At 37.9% G+C, this 19436-nt stretch overlaps 1 protein-coding gene across 2 annotated transcripts in view; it reads right to left on the reverse strand.

The window, feature by feature from the left end:
- Positions 1–10130: 10130 nt before the first annotated feature.
- Positions 10131–19436, reverse strand: part of BRINP1 (BMP/retinoic acid inducible neural specific 1) — a 175607-nt gene continuing 166301 nt past the window's right edge. For both annotated transcript variants that reach the window (XM_016429239.2, XM_056812026.1), the window contains one exon: positions 10131–11752. In XM_016429239.2, the coding sequence (XP_016284725.2) occupies positions 10612–11752 (1141 nt within the window). In that variant the 3' untranslated portion in view covers positions 10131–10611. The remainder of the gene's footprint in view (positions 11753–19436) is intronic.

Raw genomic sequence — 19436 nt, forward strand, 5'->3', positions numbered from 1 at the left:
TGACTGAACAATATTTTATGTTCTTTGGAGCAACAAATCTTGACAATCACCCTGGGAGTCAGACCATAAAGTACTACTCCCATTTTATAGATGAGGAAACTGAGGCTTAGAGAAGCTAAATGGTTTACCAAATTCACTTAGCTAGTCATTATAGAGCAGGGACCCAAAACTATTACTTATCCTGAAGCTACAGTGCTTTTGACCACACCTATTTCCTTTCATTGCTGCCTAATTTGCAATTTCACATTTGACATTCCCTAATGATGATATTGTTATATTACTATAGTATAAATAGTACTAGATATGCAAGATTAAGTATATTAGCAGTTCAGTATATTTTAAGAAACGTCATGATTATTTTACATTTATATTATGCTTAAACAAAAGGCATTTTCTTGACAATTCAGTCATGTCGGGAATGTTTATAGCTCCCAAAGAATGTGAGGTTGGGTACTGATGGGAAAAAATAATAACAAAATAAAAGCATTGTGAAGCAAGATTTTGGAATAGAAAGAGGACAGGGTGAGAAGCCAGAGAAGAGAGAGTTTGAACCCTGCCCAGCATTTAATTACCTATATGACCTTGGACCAGTCACTTCACTTGTATAGAAGATATAGGTGGGCATAATTATGTGGAAAAGATGAAAGAGTGTCATTTGCACCTCACTGAAACAGAGGCTCAATCATTGAACAAATATGTATTGAATATCTTTTATATAGAGAGTATTCCGCTTAAATAAATCTAAAATTTAGGTAATTGTTCCTTTCTTCCTGAAAATCTAGTAGGGAAAATATACATACATATTTGGAAGTAACTGAAAGAAACAGTACATATAACTACTTCTCTCTTATTACTTCTTTACCTTCTCTGAAGTCTTAAATTCAAGAGAAACAGTCTAGGAAAAGCTTTTTGATTACTTTAGAAATCTAGGGGGGTGCAGCTAGGGGATTCAGTGGATAGAGAGCCAGCCAGGCATAGAGATGGGAGGTCCTGGATTCAAATATGGCCTCAGATAGGCCATGTGACCCTGGGCAAGTCACTTAACCCCCATTACCTATTTCTCACCACTCTTCTTTTTGGAACTGATGATACACAGTTCTGATTTTAAGACAGAAGATGAGTTTAAAAAACAAGACCAAAAACTCTACATGAATTTTTGTGTGTCTCTGTGTGATGAAATTGACTTTTTCTTATCCCATTTACTGGGACTGTTCAAGCTTGAAAAAGCCAGTGTCCCTTTCTAGGCCATGATATCTTCTTGGGAATGTCTCTAAGGTTCTTCATATCACTCTATGGTTCTCTGTAAACCTCAGTTTTCTTCTCTCTAAAATGAAGACATAATAAAGAGTATTGAAAGGATCAAATGAGATAAAGGATATGGAAACCCCTCCTAAACTTAGAGTGACACCTAAATGCTATTTATGGTTATTTATTATTTTTACTCAAAGAAACTTCTAAAGTATGAAAAAAACTCTTAAGCTTAAGGGAGGACAAAGGGGCATAACAGCTTTCTTCAAGTATTTAAAGGTCTGTCATGAGGAAGAGAGGTGAGATTTTTCTTCTTGACCCTTAGGAGAATAACTAGGAGCTGTGTTTCTATTTCTCCTGGACTTTGCTACCATAATTTATCTGCTTTATTACCCAGTACTTTCCATTATTTGAGGGGGGTACTCATCCTCAAATATCCCTCCTTCATTTCACTCCACTTTTCCCAAGAGTGAGTACCCTCATGGGTCTCCATTTTAGAGATGGTCTTAGTCTAGTCATTCTTCATTTCTTTCTCTTATGTGCTTCTATATATCCTAGACTATATTACCATAACTCAGTAGGCTTTTTAACCATGAAAGTTTTCCTTCAAGACTGAAATATTATAACCCTGGAGCAACAATATGTTCCCTTACTCCTTTGATGAGTTCCATTCATGGATCTATATTTTGGGAATGGATCCAAGCCAGTCATACTTTGTTCACTTCCTTACTATGCTTCTGACTCTATAGATTTTGTCACCACATACTTTCATAGGTAGCAAAATCCCCTTTCCCTTTAGCTTCTTTTTATATCTCATCTTCTCTCATTAGAATGTAAGCTTCTTAATGGCAAGGACAATTTTTCTTTGTGCTTTAATCTCTAGAAGGTAGGACAGTATACTTGGTATATAGTAAGAGTTGAATAAATGCTTATTGTCTTCCTGTGTGCCAGTACAAAGATGTGCAGAGATCTGTGTTTTGAATCTATATATGGAATACAAACTAGCTAAATATAATAGCTACCCCAAAGTAGAATATGAGCTAATTAACTAGAGGATGCAATCCATATGACAACTTATCAGGGGTATCATTCTTGTAGTAAATCTTGGACAAGACAACCTCTTAGATTCCTTATAGCTCTCAGATTTTCCATAGGGAAACGTTGAAGTAGAATTCAGGATTATCATAGGCTCAGGATACTATCAAGTTAGGCAAGTGGATAGCCAGGAAACTCGGGCACACAGATTTATCCCAAACCAGAAAAGACAGGTGGTCCCATCAGTCACAAAAGATTGATCTAAGTAGCAAAAACTTACTGAAGATCAGGAATTTGTGTAGTATAGTGCTCAATTACGGGGTAAATCAATATCAGAAAAGAATAGCATCAGTGAAGAAAATTGATAAATTCAGATTCTACATCAGAAACTGTTTATACTTGCCCTGTTAAATTCCTTCTGTGGGTTCTGAATATCCCTTAACCCACAGAGATTGAAAACTTCTCTTTTTCTTTTCTAGCCCCCAAATTTTCCCTCCCATTTCTGTAAGCAGGCAATGTTGAGTCCTACTTTGCCCAGAAGATTAAGGCCCAGGAGTAGTGGGAAGAACCTTTGACAAGCAGACAGGATTTGTGTTTCTATCTCTGTAATCTAGGGCAAGTCATTTAACCACTCTGGGAATCTCCATCTGAAAAATGAGAGGTATATTACACTAGAAGAACTTTATGGTTTCTTTAAGCTCTCTCATTCTATATCTTAAAATTCCTTTCCATGCCAATGTTCTCTATTCTATCATTTTATCTTCTAATTTTTCTCTCATATTTAATAGACTATGATACCATAGTCAGAACAAGAACAAAAGCCTACAAATGATTGGTGGCCTTGACTGGGAAATCTGGGTAAAACCAAGAACAAACTTGGCCTGTTTCATGGGTTTGCTGTGGCTGCTTAGAACCTGATTCCACATAACTTATCCTTCCTAATCAGATCATACAAAATTTGATGTGGAAAGACATTGGTAGCTGTCACCTTATTTGCTGTGTGACACTAGATAGATTAAATTCCTACACTGTACCTTCATTTTAAAGCCTGAAAATCCCTACCTCATTCATGTCTTCTTTGCATATTGTAGGGCTGCTTGAGTTGATGTCTGTGAAACCCTTGAGGTGGGGAAGGAAGAATAATCTGGTTTCACGGATCGTTAATATTATATTGCTTGTACTGGTATTCTTATTCATATGCATATCCACAGGTGTTTCTGATATGACTTCATGAAACTCATTCATTCCTAAAAATGTGTGTATAAACTGAATCTTTATAAATTGGATTTTATATTTCAAGAAAACTTGAAGAGAATCATAGACTCTTAGAAGGACCCAGAGAGATCATTTTACAGATGAGGAAACTGCTATAATATAAATCTACGATCTTGGGTCCTCTAAGGATATTTTCAGATCTAAAATGCTATGACTTCTGGAGAAGATGTGTATTATCAGCAAATTCTTGGAGTTTACTAATGTCTGTGTAAATTAATACTACTTTTCTGAGTCCCAAACCCTGTCTCTTCTACCTTCTAATAGGCATTTTAGTTTGACTATTCCAATTTTTTTTCTGTTCTTGACTCCAATCTGTTTACATTGCATTGATGGCTTCCATATTGCTTCTAAAGTTTCATTGATTTCCCAATTCTATGTATGTGTATATACACTTTTACTGATATATGTGTATATGTATGTATACTTCAGTCATAGCCAGGTGGGTATGTCATTGAAGTAGATGACAACTCATATACATGATCTGATCTTGTGAAATTCTTGTCCATGTATCTTCAAAAGTCACCATCAGACTTTCCCTCCAACAACCTAGAAGCCTTCCCCTCTATCTTAGGTTTTGATCCTTTATTTCTTACTTCCATCCAGAGATATTCTTGCTATCTTTTATTCTACTTCTTGGGCAAGTCATAGTTGATAATGTACTTAAAGCTACTTTATAGATAATATACTGAATCCACTATGTTCAATGTTCCTGGGATCACTTGCAATTCTATTTCTCCTAAAATAGTAAAGTTACATGATTCAGTACTTTATGGCATCACTAAAAGAATATTAATATTTAAAATATGGTCTTTTCTGACTAAGTTTGGAATCATGAAAACACCACTCTTTCCCTCATTTGATATAGCCAAATCTCATCCTCTCATTCTAGCCCCAGATTATGGTCCATTATAGTGCCTGTCAAAAGTAATTTCATGCTAATGAACTATCTTCATGGGTTGCCTATTTGGCTGCATGCTAAAATTTAGGTAATGTGAGGTCTTCATGTATGCTTGCTTAAATAATTGTCCTCTATTAGTCTTCCTCAGATGCCTTATCATGACATAAAAGTAACTGTATTCACAAAGGCTATGTCAGTGGAGCACAAACTAGCTTAGAATACCTTACCAAGCAAAGAAGGCGTTTAATATGAGTACAGTAGAGGACATGTCTTTATTTGGAGAACCTACCTAATAAAGTATTGAGCTCATCATTAGATGACAAGCCACCATAAGATAAATTTTTCAGTCACAATAACTTATGAAAACTAATAAATCTGAGAGGACTCAAAGTGAATAAAAGAATTTTGAAGCATTAAAATAAACAAATATAAATATGTATGTACATGTATGTATACACATATATACATATACATATCTATCTGTGTCATGCCAGAATGATATCGTTTTAAGTTAGAATAATTGTTGGCAATAATGAAGAAGGGCAATGCCTGCAAGGAAACAGGATAGAGATTTACTTAACAAATGGGTCTTGGCATGTAAGACAGGATAGGGTCAAAAAGAGAAACATCATTTACAACAATGAACTTGTCAAATCAGTAAATATACTTAGTAAATGTGAATTTGTGTATATATAATTTTCTTAAATTCCATCCTCTCTCCATATTCAATTCATATCAGGAATGCAACCTTTTTTTCTGTCTACCAGGGTGGAAGTATGTAGATATCTATATCTCTGGATCATGTTGTTTGCGTGGATCTTGGGGAAATATGTGTTCTTTAAAGTCTGTTCACAAAAATCCTATTCAATTTAATTCTGTGCTTTTTTCTTACAATTTGTTCTGTTCAGTTTCATTCTATCATATTTGACTATAAGCTTCATGAGGGCAGGGAGTATGCCATTACTAAACTTTATATCTTCCGTAGGTAAACATAACATACTCTATACAATAGGCAACTTAGAAATGTTTGTAGTATTGCATCATTTGTTTAAATTAAACTCTTCTGTTAGTTTTTCTACCTAACGAGGAAGATGTGATGGCTATATGAGAGGGCACTTAGCTGATATTAATTGAATGAATAAATTAATATAGAACCCAGAGACCTGAAAACTAAGACTCACACTAATACCACTAGGAAATTTCATCAAATTTGAAATCCTAGTTTTGCATATTAAATGAAAGGGAAAAATTTGAAAGAGAATTCCATCAGGTTTTCCTTTAGAGTCTCATATTTAACTAGTATATCATCACAGAAATCCAGGTATCCATTTTAGTGATGTTTTTGCACTGTTTAGATATGGTGGTGCTCAAATAAAACATGAGTCTACCACTGAGAAATGTAACTTGATCTATGTTTAAAAATATATCACCAAGTTAATAATCTCTGTTGACTTCTGATAAATTCATATTATTCCCTCTTTCTTCACCCTAGTCTTCGAAGTTGCCCATGCAATTCTATTTAGGGAACCAAATCTTAAACCTCTATTTCTAAACCTTCCAAAGGGAAGAGGGAAAGTGCCTATAAACTAGTTAACTTGTTCTATGTAGACAGACCTTGTAGGGAATGGATACTCCTGGCACCCAAATGCATTAATTGAGCCAAGTGATCCCATTTTCTGTTGCCATTGATCACATTCACTGGTTCATTGCACACCAGCCTCACTACTTTTATGTCTGGAAGTCTCACCCTTTGTGCAATCATAATTTTAATCATCAAACAGGGCCTTGCTGGTGGCTCTGACCAGCCTCTTGCCCTCTGCTTTGATGGGGTCAAAGACGCCAACGTCCAGATTTTTCCAATGATTTCATTTGATAGCTAATTAATGGCCTTCCTTCGTTTCCATGGCAACTCCACGCTTTGCTTAGAGTCCTGATCCAAATGGGCATTCTACACACTTTTGCACCTCTGCATCAGCATATTAATAAGACACTGTTGTTCCTTGGTTGCTGCATCAAGCTGGTAAGACAGTAATTGAATTACAAACTCCCTAGAAGCCTTCAGGATTCTGAGAGAGTTTAGGGGGAAGGGGAAGGGACAGAGAGAGATAGAGACAGAGAAATAGAAACAAGAGAGGGACCTTAGTTTTCAGAACATAGTGACTGAATAGGAGTCAAAAAGAGGGAATAGTGTCCAGTAGAGAGAATTCAACTTGGAATAAAAGTGCTGCTGACTTATTTATTCTTAGCCTTTGAGAATGCTCCCATTTACTGGGCATTTTCCAATCATTAAACCTAGACTCTTCTAAAAATTCTTCACATAAATGCAAAACAAAACAAACAAAAATACAATGCCCACTCTTCCCTCACTAAATACACTTGGCAAAGAGTGGGTAAGAACTGAAGGTGGAGGCTTTGACTATATCAACAATTGAAAGGATTTGGAAGAGTAAGAGAGGGAAGAGAAATTGTATGGTATCTATAGTACTTCATGTTCGGGGAATACCAGGCTCTTATCCTAGATAAATATACAAAGATATGCAATTATGTAATCATATTCTGTTTCATCTGGAAGCAAACTAAGTGACCATCTAGTCCAGGTCCACAATTTTACATAGATGGAACCTGAGGCTTAGAGAAGGGAAATGATTTCTATAAGGGCACTTTTTTTTTTCTTCCCAATTGGTTTTCCATTCAATGAAGTCCTTTGTCACATTAATGTGATACCTTGTATGAAATTCTCTTGATGCCCACTTATCTACTCTTTTAGAAGTTCTAGTGTCACTGAAAGATCTTGTGAATTCAGTACAGAATTCTCAACATTAAAGGATTTTTCACTTTGCTGTCTGAATCTGATATCCAAAAGATCTTCCATAAATGAGCTTGCAGTATACTGAGTGTGTGTCACCAAGAGGGCAATACTCCATGATTTTGCCATGTGCTCTGTTCTGTGCAAAAATGTTCCTGGTTGAACATATTAAATAATTCTTATATTTTTCTGCTATAATCAGTGAGCCTTTGTGTTACTTTGGGTATAAAGCCTGAATGACAACATTTCTTTTGCAATGTGGTAACCTAATATTTTGTATTTAGTTTTGGATAGTCATAGTGATTTGCATGTGTGGGTGTTTGTCAAGGAATACACAAAAACTTACCTCAACATATAGTAATATTGATCTTAAGGCCCCATTTCAACTTATAAAGCTATGATATATTTATTATATAATTACCTTGCCCCTCTGACCAGACATATACATATGACTATGGCTAAGTTCTATCCTCTTTGGGCCTTGATTTCTTCCTATATAAAAAAGAGAAACTTGAGATTGAGGATTTATATGATTCCTCCTAGACTTGGTTCAGGAGTCCTAGATTTTAGTACTAGAATTACCACTATCATGATGTATGATTTTGGATTGGTCCCTAAATTAATTTTTATTAAATTAAACTTAAACTTTCTAGGTCTTATTCTTCTCCTTCATAAAATGAAGGATTGTGTTGTATTACTTCCGGGTTAAAGATGACTATTATAAGATCATTTTTTTAAAAATTCTAACACTCAAAATCTTAAGGTCCTCTCCAGTTTCCATGTCCCTTATTCTCATGTGCTGTACTAAGGTCTTTCCATCCTGATACTCTGCTTCAGTGAGTTCAATCCTGAAAGTTGGGACATGAGATCCATCCTTATTTCTTTCATGAATGAATTACTCAGGAGGAGTTTTCTCCTTTATTTTTTCCTTCCTTTTGAATACTTACTCAGTTCTTTGATCAATCTGACAAAAAACACCAAACCTCATAATGGTATTTTCTCCATTGCAATATCCTCTTTATTTACCTGTTTCGGTATCCTTTCTAATTCACTCTCTCTTCCTCTCCCTCCCTCCTTCGCTTCTTCCCTCCTCTCTCTCTCTCTCTCTCTCTCTCTCTCTCTCTCTCTCTCTCTCTCTCTCTCTCTCTCTCTCTCTCTCTCACACACACACACACACACACACACTTTCTCTGTTTACCTCTGTCTCTCCTACACATCTACACACACTTGCCCCCATTTATCTAGAATGCCAGCCTTCAACTCTGACTATTGCAATTCCATTCATTCTTCAATTCCCAGCTTATTTTCAGTCCATAAAGTTTTCCCTAATTCCCCAGCTGAAAAGGGTCTATTTCTCCTTGCTATTAACTCCTGACACCTTGTTCATACATGTATATGAACTTAGATTGTTTTCTCTCATAGTTTTTATTGTATCTTTCTTTCTCCACCTAGACTCTATGATCATAGATATATGTGTGTGTATATATAAATATATATACATATATATATATATATGTATATATATTTATTTTTTAAAATACATACAGGCAAGGGTAACATGAGAAATAATGTGGGGTAGTAAATAGAAGATTGTCTGGTCTTGGGGTCAAAAAGTTCTGGGTTTTATCCCTGTCTCTGATATATATATATATCAGGATCATGGATAATCCATTTTAACACCTTTAATGTCCCAGAAAATGGTCTAAACCTACTGATTGACAGAAAAACCTAACAATTTATAATTAGTAGATCTAAACGGATAGAGGGAGTTTTAATGATAGAATTCCATTGAAATAATGGTTCTAGCCAAAAAAAAAAAAGATGTAGCATGACATAGGGAGGCATAAGGGCACACTGAAAAAAAATAGCAGTCTTGTAATCACAAACCCTGAATCCGAACCCTAGCTATGTCATTACCTATCTAGCAAGGGCAAATCATTTACCATTCTGAACTTCAGTTTCATTTCCTCATTTGTAAAATAAAGGATTAAACTAGATGATCTTTAAGGTCCCTTTCAACTCTAGATTGATGAATTGAGAGATAGCTCTTTTATACATATATATAAAAGTATGTGTGTGTATGCTATAGTGCTACATACACCCCAGTTAATAATAAAAGGCAGATTAAAAAATACTAACTAAGGAGACTTATTCTGGCAAGGCAATGATAGATTTATAGGATTTGGAACTGGAAAGGAAATCAGTGAAGAACATTCAAGTCAATATTCTCATTTTATAAATGAGGAAACTGAGTTTCAGAGTCAGTGGCTCACCCAAGATCATACAACTAGTAAATAGGAGAGTCAAGTTTAAAACTGAGATTTTGACTCCAAATCCAGTGCTCTTTCCATGACACCATGTAGTTTCCCATCAGTGCATACTTTCCCCTGCTCTCCCCTTTATATCCCCTGTTATTTCAGTTTGGTTCACTGACTTTGTACTTGCCAGGATCTGTTTGTAATAGAATGTATGCTATTTATTTTCTTTCTTTTTTTTTTTTTGGAAGCTCATGGGAGGGTCTGCAGGTAAATTTTTCTTGGTGTGTTTGTTCTTTAAGGTACCAACTCCAGACTATAAAATCCTCTAACTCTAATTCTGCAATAATCGGTTCCATTAGTGTTAGCCCAAAGCAGAAAGGATCGGTTCCATTAGTGTTAGCCCAAAGCAGAAAGGATTTCTTCTACCCAGCATGGGAGGGAGAAATATGTAGCTCACCAACCAATCGCTTTCCCCACAGTACCTTCCTTTCTGCTGGTCTGGGCCTCTTCCCAGCCTGAATGAACAATGTGCCCTCACCTCACCCTCTCCCACCTTCAGGTTGAAGTGTGAGTTCCCCACAAGGAAATGAGCATGAAGAGGATAGACATCTCAACTGAAGAAAACTCTTCTTTATCTTTGCCTATTTCCTCCCACAAGGAAAAATGGCAGTTTTTTTTTTCTTACATTACATATAGCTCTTTCTTTTTGTAATCTTAGCACCTGCACAGCAGAGATCTTTACAATGCATTGTGTACATGTTCCCTCCTCTACCCCCTCAATGCAGCCCCTGAAGCCTACCAAGCAACACCTTCACAGCTCAAGAGAAAGGTGTGACCCTTCTTTTTATGACGGATTATAGAAATAACAAACATGCCCGACAGTTTTATACAGTTGCTAGAACGGTTTAGTTTTCCAACAAATGAAGAATTTCCTCCTTTCTTTGAATATTAATTACATTTTACAAATTTTTTTTATCTTTTTGTTTTTGTTTTGTGGGTGGTGATTTTTTTTTGTTTGTTTGTTTAGGTTTTGTTTTTTTCTGGTGTATTGTACAGCAAAAGGATCAGTCCCTGGAAAGGAGTCCCTGGGGTTAACAGAGTTTGGCTGTCATTTGGTCCGATTGTTTAAGGATCTCAGTATTGTAGAGATCCAGTGCATGGTTCACACGAATGATCTCACTGTTGGTCAGTTTCAGGCGGTGCTTCAGCATACAGGAGAACAAATCCAACTGAGGTTTCCCTGGGGCCACTGGGGGTGCCAGTCTATTGATTCGGTCCCGGATATCTAGCAGCAGAAGCATCACGGAGGATGAGGAGTAGAACTGCCCGCCTTGCGTGTATGACTGGTTGACCTGTTGCACTGCACTCCGAAGGAGGTCGGCATTGAACCTTAGGCTATAGCCAAACACCTGAACATCAGAGATTTTGATGTAGAACTGCCTCTTAGAGGGGTCAGACAGGTCCACTGGTCCCTGTCCAGTCTCATTGCGCAGTAGGGAAGGCAGCCGAGTTCGGCTACGAAGGTAGATATGAACAGTCTCAAAAAATGTTTTCCACCGGTTGCCCAGCAACAGAGTCCAGTTGTAGCACTGCCCATTCTGGAGACGAATTTTCTCCCAGCGTGGATACCCAAATTCCCCAAAGGGCATGTTCCAGCCTTCAGAGTGACTCCCACTGAAAGGGTTGACATAGACAAAGAACATGGGGTCCAGACTACTATTGCGCATCTGACAGATACGCATGGAGATGCCAATAACCATATGGATGAAGTCCATGCGGTTTCTGTTGCTCTTGAGGGTAAGGGACATTCTTTTGCGCCACCGGGGATCAAAGAAGGTATCCAGGCGGATCTCATTGCTGATGAAGGTGGTGTGGACATAAAGGCGGGAGTCCATCTTCTGCAGCAGGTACTTCAGCTCAAGGTCCTGGAAATCCAGGTCTGTCTCAAAACTGATAAACTGCTCGCTGCGCTCTGAATCCACATTCTGGGGCTCACAGCGGCCCCTATAGAGCTTGTAGCCTTTGTTGCAGGAGCCACAGAGTGAAATGTTGGCCAGGCTACACATGGCACAACTATTGTTGCCCCCAATGATGCAGGGGATTGGCCTCTGACATAGGCTGGTACTACCATGGCAGACACAACTCCGTTGGCTTTCCAAGAAGGTACCCCAGAACCCATTCTCATTGCAGTAGAGCAGGGACTGGACCCTAGTAAGCCACTGTTGTATTGTCCTGCCAAGAGAGAAAGAGAGACAATAACATTAGCCACCTTTTGATGGGAGAAGCATCTAACCTGGAAAATAAATCCAGGACCATACACAAGACTACTATTGAAACCCTGGCACTTAATTTCCTGTTTCTTTAAGGCAATTAACCTGGTCAGAGCTTCCAGGGCCTGTAGAATATTAAATGATAGAACAGGGTGAGACTTGAAATCATAAAATGTTAAGCAAAGAAAAAAATTATCCTAGGAAGGATATTAGAAATAACTAACTCCCATTTTAGACATTAAGAAACCTAAATCATATTCATCAGGAGAAAGAATACTTGAATTGGAATTGGAGGATTTGCCTGGATTTGAATCCCAGTCCTACTTACTTAATGGATATGTTGCTTTGGATGAGCTACTTTTACCTTTCATGGTACAGTTTTTCCCTCCAACCTCCACAAAATAAAAAGGCTTATTTCCATAGACAAACTCTAAGGTTCTTTTCAGCTTTCAGTTTTTTGACTTAGAGAAGATGAAGTGATTTGTCCAAGTTCCTAACTCTATCTTTTAAGAATCAACCTAAATAAAGTTTCTACAAAGTTTTCTTCCATCACAGTACACACACACACACACACACACACACACACACACACACACACACACATGCACACATGCACACATACAGAGAAGTGGTATTTTCATCTTGGGAAACATCATATTCTTGTACCTCTTATATATTTATATATATATATATATTATAGGTCAACATTTATTAAACGCAAATTTGTGTAAAAGAAACACACAGTTTAATTATATTTGTAACTATAAATAAACTAGATTCAAACTTCCTTAAGTGCAGGGACTGCATCTTCTATTTTTCTCTATTTTTTGTCTAAGTTAACTACCACACTGCTTTTATACACAGTAAGTATTCAATAAATGTTTTAGTTGAAATTGGGATTATTGATGTCTTTGTCACTTGTCCATAGTAAAAGTACCCAAGAATTTGCCTCAATTGAATTTAAAATTAGCTTAAGTTTCTCTCTTCTTGACTCCAAGAACCTGTGCTTTCTGAAGGCAATGCTAACATAGCCAGCAGGACAGAAGAGAAACCATACCCAGAGAAACAGGTATAATAATAAGAAACTACACAAAAGGTACCTTGAAATTTCTAGCATTTGCTAAGTGTGAGAAATGAGTATAATATGTTTTTTTTTTTTCCCTGAAGCATTCCTTGCCCCAAATGTCCATGCTGAGTGAATAGCTGTAGATAGCTTTAGATTGGGAAATGGGAGGCTTGGGTTTCAGTCAATGCTCTGCCACTGACAAACTTTCTGACCTTTGGAGAATCTCATTTCCTCTCTGGGTCTCTTTATCTATAAAATTAGAGGAAGGAAGGAAGGAAGGAAGGAAGGAAGGAAGGAAGGAAGGAAGGAAGGAAGGAAGGAAGGAAGGAAGGAAGGAAGGAAGGAAGGAAGGAAGGAAGGAAGGAAGGAAGGAAGGAAGGAAGGAAGGAAGGAAGGAAGGAAGGAAGGAAGGAAGGAAGGAAGGAAGGAAGGAAGGGAGGGAGGGAGGAAGGAAGGAAGGGAGGGAGGGAGGGAGGGAGGGAGGGAGGGAGGAAGGAAGGAAGGAAGGAAGGAAGGAAGGAAGGAAGGAAGGAAGGAAGGAAGGAAGGAAAGAAGGAAGGAAGGAAGGAAGGAAGGAAAGAAGGAAGGAAGGAAGGAAGGAAGGAAGGAAGGAAGGAAGGAAGGAAGGAAGGAAGGAAGGAAGGAAGGAAGGAAGGAAGGAAGGAAGGAAGAAGGAAGGAAGGAAGGAAGGAAGGAAGGAAGGAAGGAAGGAAGGAAGGAAGGAAGGAAGGAAGGAAAGAAGGAAGGAAGGAAGGAAGGAAGGAAGGAAGGAAGGAAGGAAGGAAGGAAGGAAGGAAGGAAGGAAGGAAGGAAGGAAGGAAGGAAGGAAGGAAGGAAGAATAAGGAAAGAAAGAAAGATAGATAGAAGGAGGTCTGAGGTAGACCTGATTTCAGGTCTGACCTTCCACTTACTAGCTACAGGATATTGAACAAAGTTCTGTAACTTTCCTTAGTTTTCTCATCTGTATAATAAGGATAATGTTTACATTGCTTACTTTATATGATTATTTTAGAGAAATAAATGAGATTTGTGATCACCAAATACTACAGAAATGTGAGCTGTTGGAACTGTATGATTACTATGATCCCTTCAAACCCTGTCATTCTGTGACCCTCCATACCACCTAATGAAAATCTTCACATAGAGTCTCTTTCAAATGGACTCCACGTGGCTTTCTCTCCTCTTAAAGTTCTCAGCACAGTAATCCATTTAGAGGGTGCCTTTCCCAATCAACAAATACTCCACTGCCCTGATAGCACCCCCTTTCTCATTGCCAATCATTGGAACTCTTTGTAAAACCTGAGGTCCCTACCCCCACCCGCAGAATAGATACTTCATTGTGACAAATTCTTAGACTCCTCGGAGCTGCTCAGAGCTCTGGGCAGAAAAAAAAAAGACGACAAAATAAAGACCCTGGGAATATAGCAGCAGCAGACGTGGCTAATAACAAATTAGGATTCAGACCCTGTAGAACAGGAGGGGCGATTATGGACAGAGGCTCTCTGAGTTGGATTAGTGAAATTCATGGCACCTGCATAGGCTGACCTCAGAATAATCATTAGGCTGTGAGCTGTATCAAAGAGCACATTAATGATACAGCAATGAAGAACAGCAAGGGGGCTTAGAAAGAGGACAATGTGTAGGGATGGGGGGTAGGACTGTTGGAGTCAAAGCAAAAGAGGAAAACATGGAGGAAAGAAAAAAATGGAGGGAAAGGATGGCAAAAGGGGAAGGATGACATATGAGAAGAAAATGAAGAGAGTGATAGGGACAGAGAAGGAAAAAAAAGTAATGTAACCCAGAAAAAAAGGCAGAAAAATACCATGAGGGTGGAAGAAGAAAGAATGCGGTGATCTTTGAGGTGCCTCCCAACTCTGAAATCCTATGATTCTGATACATCAATTATAATAGGATCATCAGCTCATAGGATTTAAAAATGAAAGCTGTGCCTTCTAACTCCCTCCTTTTTCTGATGTGGTCACAGGCAGAGAAGTGAGATGACTTCTGTGAGGTTACATACATAACTAATAAGTAGAAAAAATGGGATTCAAATTCAGGTCCTCTGACTCTAAATCCTTTGGGGTAGGGGGAGAGGGAAGATATGGATAAATAAATTTAGTAAATCCATGATTAACCTCAAGCAAAAGAGCCATAGTCCTTTACAGAACTGTCAATTTTGTGCAGCACGGGGCAAATGTAGCCTGAACTAGATTAAAATGTAACTGGGAAGTGTTTAGCAAAATAAATAAAAATGCAACACAACATAGGTAATGTAAATGTGGTCTGCTAAGTCAGTATGTAGCCCACAGGGACCCTTTTCTATTTCAGATTGACATCATTACCTAGAACATAGAATTAGGAATGTAGATTATCAGAATTGGGAGGGATTTTACAGCTAATCTAACTAAACTTCCCTCCAACCTTCCCACCCATTTAAAAGACTAGAAAACAGGCTCAGAAATGATTTGCTCCAGTTAAAAGAGAAGCATTTTGTCATGGCTATAGTTAGATCTCTTTACTCTTAGACCTATTTCTTTTTCATCCTTTTTCTGCCTTGGATTGTGAGGATAAAGAGAAAAAGGTCACATCAAGGATTTAATGCTATTTGCTTATTTTAAAGCAGTTTCCAGAGGACAACTTGGATTTGGTACACATTCATCTCAACCTATTGCACCTATATCTCCTTCTTCCACCCAGGACAGTGATCACTACTGTCAAGAAAGATGACTCAAACTCTAAAAATAAACCTTTAGTTATAGTCAAGACACTGAACTTAGAATCTCAAAATGTTAGAGTTGGATGACCCTTGTAATAGAATTTTAAAGCTAGAAATGGTCTCAGTACATAGAATGTTAAAACTGAAATGATCTTAAAGCAAAATGTTGGTGCTAGAGTGTACCTTAGAACAAAGACTATTTACTGAAGTTATACCTTAGAACACAGAATGCTAAAATCTAAAATATTAGATAGGTATATTTAGAATTTAGAACATAATAGATCTGGAATTCCTGTCCTAATGTATCTTAAGACATAAAATGTAGGAATTTAGTACTCTAAGGGACTGTAAAATGCTTAGACTTAGTATATAGTATGATAAAATTCTAGGGTTAGCTAAATGGTTCAGATGATAGAGAGCCAGGCCTGGAGAGGGGAGGTCCTGGATTCAAATCTGTCTTGGATATTAGCTGTTCACACAGCAAGTCACTTAAAATCAATTGCCTAAACATTACTGCTTCTGCCTTGAAAGTGATACTTAGTATCACTTCTGAGATACAAGATAAAGGTTTAAAAAATAAAAATAAAACAACTACATAACTTTAGAACATATAGTTTTAGGCCAAATAGGTCTTTAGGAATAATCTTTTCTGTAGGCGAAGAAATTGAGACATTTCAGAAGTGACTTGTTCCAGGTCACATAAGTAGTAGCAAATAAAGCAGAACTTGTCCTCCTAACTTTGCATGTGATGTCTTTCCTAAAGCAGGGAAATGGAGAAAAACTATCAATATCAAGAGATAAACTGAAAAATAAACTTTCAGTAAACCAAAAAAAATCTTAATTCACAAGGAATCCCATATGGGTTCAAACATCCGATTAACTGAGATGTTGTGAGAAGACTAATCCAGAAGTGTGGAAGGGGGCATAGAGGTATGAAAGAATGAAAGAGGAAGATGCCATCAGGCAGGAAGAGAGAAAAAAGGAGAGTAAAAAATGGAAAGAATGGAAAAATACTGGAAGTTTGAGAGTGCGAAGAGACCATTATCACATTGCTTCCCTGTTCCAGACCTGCCAGGTTCTCTCTCCTCCATTCACAGATAATTGGAGCTAGCCTGCAAGTAGAGAGGCGAGGCTAGGGAGCATGGGAAGGAGGGACTGAATTCTAAAAATAACCTCTCCCAGGCTAACAAGTGACAGGCTGCCTCAGCCCTGGGAACAGGAGAGGCCTGCTTAATAGGACAGCACTAGAGGAAAGGGTCTGAGAAAGGGCTGACACAGCCCCACTGCAAGGCATTTGGCTTAAGGCAACAAGGAACGTTTTTGAAGATGCTTTTTTTACTCCCTGGAGACCTGACGTGCCTTCCATTTTTGGCAAACTCTTAACTCCAATACAACCAAGTAACTAGCTTTCTTTACCCCTAGACTTCAATACGTATTGACTAGAAAGAAGAACATGATGTACCAAGGGGAAGGAAAGAGGAAGAGAGGGAGAGAATCTTTCTGTTCCTTTCTAAAACTGTCCTGCTCATCCCAGCCCTCCCCCATTCCCTAAACCACTCCCCACTCTCCACCCCCTTCCAGTGCTTCTGATGCTAGATGTTTGGTTCCTCTATGGGAAATGACATAATTTTACTTCATTGACCTTGTGTACTTTCTAAACCCTTTACAACAACAACAAAAAATAATAAAATGATAAAAACAAAAAACAAAAAAGATACAATAGAAACCATTAAATGTCTGAGCTGGAGGGAATGTCAGAACATAGAATTAGATCACAGAATATAGAACATAGGACTTTATAATATATGCCATCAGAGATGGAAGAGCCTTTAGGACACAGAGATTCATTAAAAATTCAATGTGCAGTTACTAGGTGCTAGCCCTATGCTAAACATGAGAGATGCCAGGAAATGACTGAAAGGTTAAAACGTTAGAGCTGGGCCACTGAGTCCTAGGATCATCAAAGAGCCCTGGGGGGTTTATCTACCCCTTCCTTTTATTGAGAGGAAGATGAGGCACAGAGAGTCTGGGTTTATATGACTGGGTAGTTACAGAGCTAAGATTAGACCCAGACCTTCTACATCACGTTCCATTACTCTTTCTAAACTTATAGAATCCCAACCCAGGGTGTACAGGGCTCAGCTGGGGTTCTCCTCCCCCTATTCAGAACTGGCCAGGGGCCTGAGTAACAGAGGTTCTCTTTCAGAAGACAGAGGCTCAACCCCAGGGTGCTGTTGCCTGAGCACAACCTCCCACCCCCTTTCAGAACCACCCACTCCACTCCAGCAGTCCAGCCTGAGAGCCCTAATTCATACCAAACACCCTGCTGATTTTAATTGGCGGCTTTGCCTATGAGGAAAGTACATAACGGGGCTGGTGGCATTTTGGGGAAGATCATACAAATCTACAGCTAGAGAGTCAGGGTAGGTTGAATAGGAAAGGAGATAGAGACAAAATAGAAAATTAATTTGTAACACTCATTTGCTAAGCGGGTGTAGATTTTAAAAGTAGAAAGGATGGCTATTTTAAAAATGAAGCCCTTATTCTGAATTATTCCTTTATTTATCTTCTAGATCCTCTGTTGGTATTTCTTTGACATTGAAATGAGAGCCTGATTAATTCCCTGCAATTCTGTAAAATGGTTACTCCTTAAAGTATAGGCCAGGATGGGAGACAAACAATTATTTTTAGTTTGGGGGTGATACACCGAGTTCTATTTATTTATTTAGGAGGGACACTGGTAAAAGATGAATAAACCAAGGTCTGCAATATACTTTGAGTTCAACTAAAAGGATTCTTGGATTGTGGATGCGGTAATATGATTCATCGCTAGACATTAGATCTATGCTTTGCTCATCATTTTGCTTCACAGAAAATATTTTTTCCTTTAATTGTCTGCCTTTAGTAGACAGTCTCTTCAGTCATTTTGCTTTGTGACCCTCTTCAGGTCCCAGTTTCCTCATCTGTAAAATAATGTGCTTAGAATAGGCCACATAATGTTAGAGCTCAAAGGAAAGCTGAAGGCCACCTTTCTTGACTCCCTCTTATACTTTGGAGAAAGATGTGGGCTACAGAAAGGCCACTGCACTTTTAGTCAGAAAATCTATGTTGGAATCTTGACTTGAACCCTTATTAGCATAGGGAAACATTGAAAGTCACTTTATTTTTCTGAGCCACAATTTCTTCATCTGGAAAATGGAAATATATTCTTAGATCATCTACCTTACTAAGACAATTGAAAGCAAGGTACTATAGGAAATGTAAGTTATTTTTATTATTATGAAGAATCTAAGACTAATCACAGAGTAAGTTGGTTTGTAGAGCAGGTTAGGGACTCAGACTTATAACTAGGATATTAGGTATCTGAGACAAACAGCAAAGAATATGCTCTAAAATCAATTTGTTTAAAAGACAAAATATGTTATGAAAGATGAAGTGTGCTGTGGTCAATGGATACAAGATCTACTTAGAAAAAAAAAGACTCTAGGAGACCTCAGAACTTTTGTTAGGAAGCCACCAACTTGGGGAGGAGACAAGCAAAACTAGATCTAAGAGGAGGGATTTGAAGCAGTCAAGTCAAGAACAAATTCATGTTCTTAACTAAGTCTTTCTACCTAGAGGCTGTTCTCAATTGTTTCTTTACTGTTTTAACCCATTATTACTATTGTTGGTGTCCTTGGGGAAAGCCCCCATTACCTTACTTTATAATTCTGCTAGGACTAGAAACTGTGCTGTATGGTTTCCAAATTATCTTCCCAAGTGCTTATCCTTTATTATTGTTGTTCAGTCATTTTCAGTCATGTCCTACACTTCGTGACCCCGTTTGGGTTTTGTTTGTTTGTTTGTTTTTTGGCAAATATACT

The sequence above is a fragment of the Monodelphis domestica genome, chromosome 1, assembly GCF_027887165.1.
Source record: "Monodelphis domestica isolate mMonDom1 chromosome 1, mMonDom1.pri, whole genome shotgun sequence".
Classification (NCBI taxonomy): Eukaryota; Metazoa; Chordata; class Mammalia; order Didelphimorphia; family Didelphidae; genus Monodelphis; species Monodelphis domestica.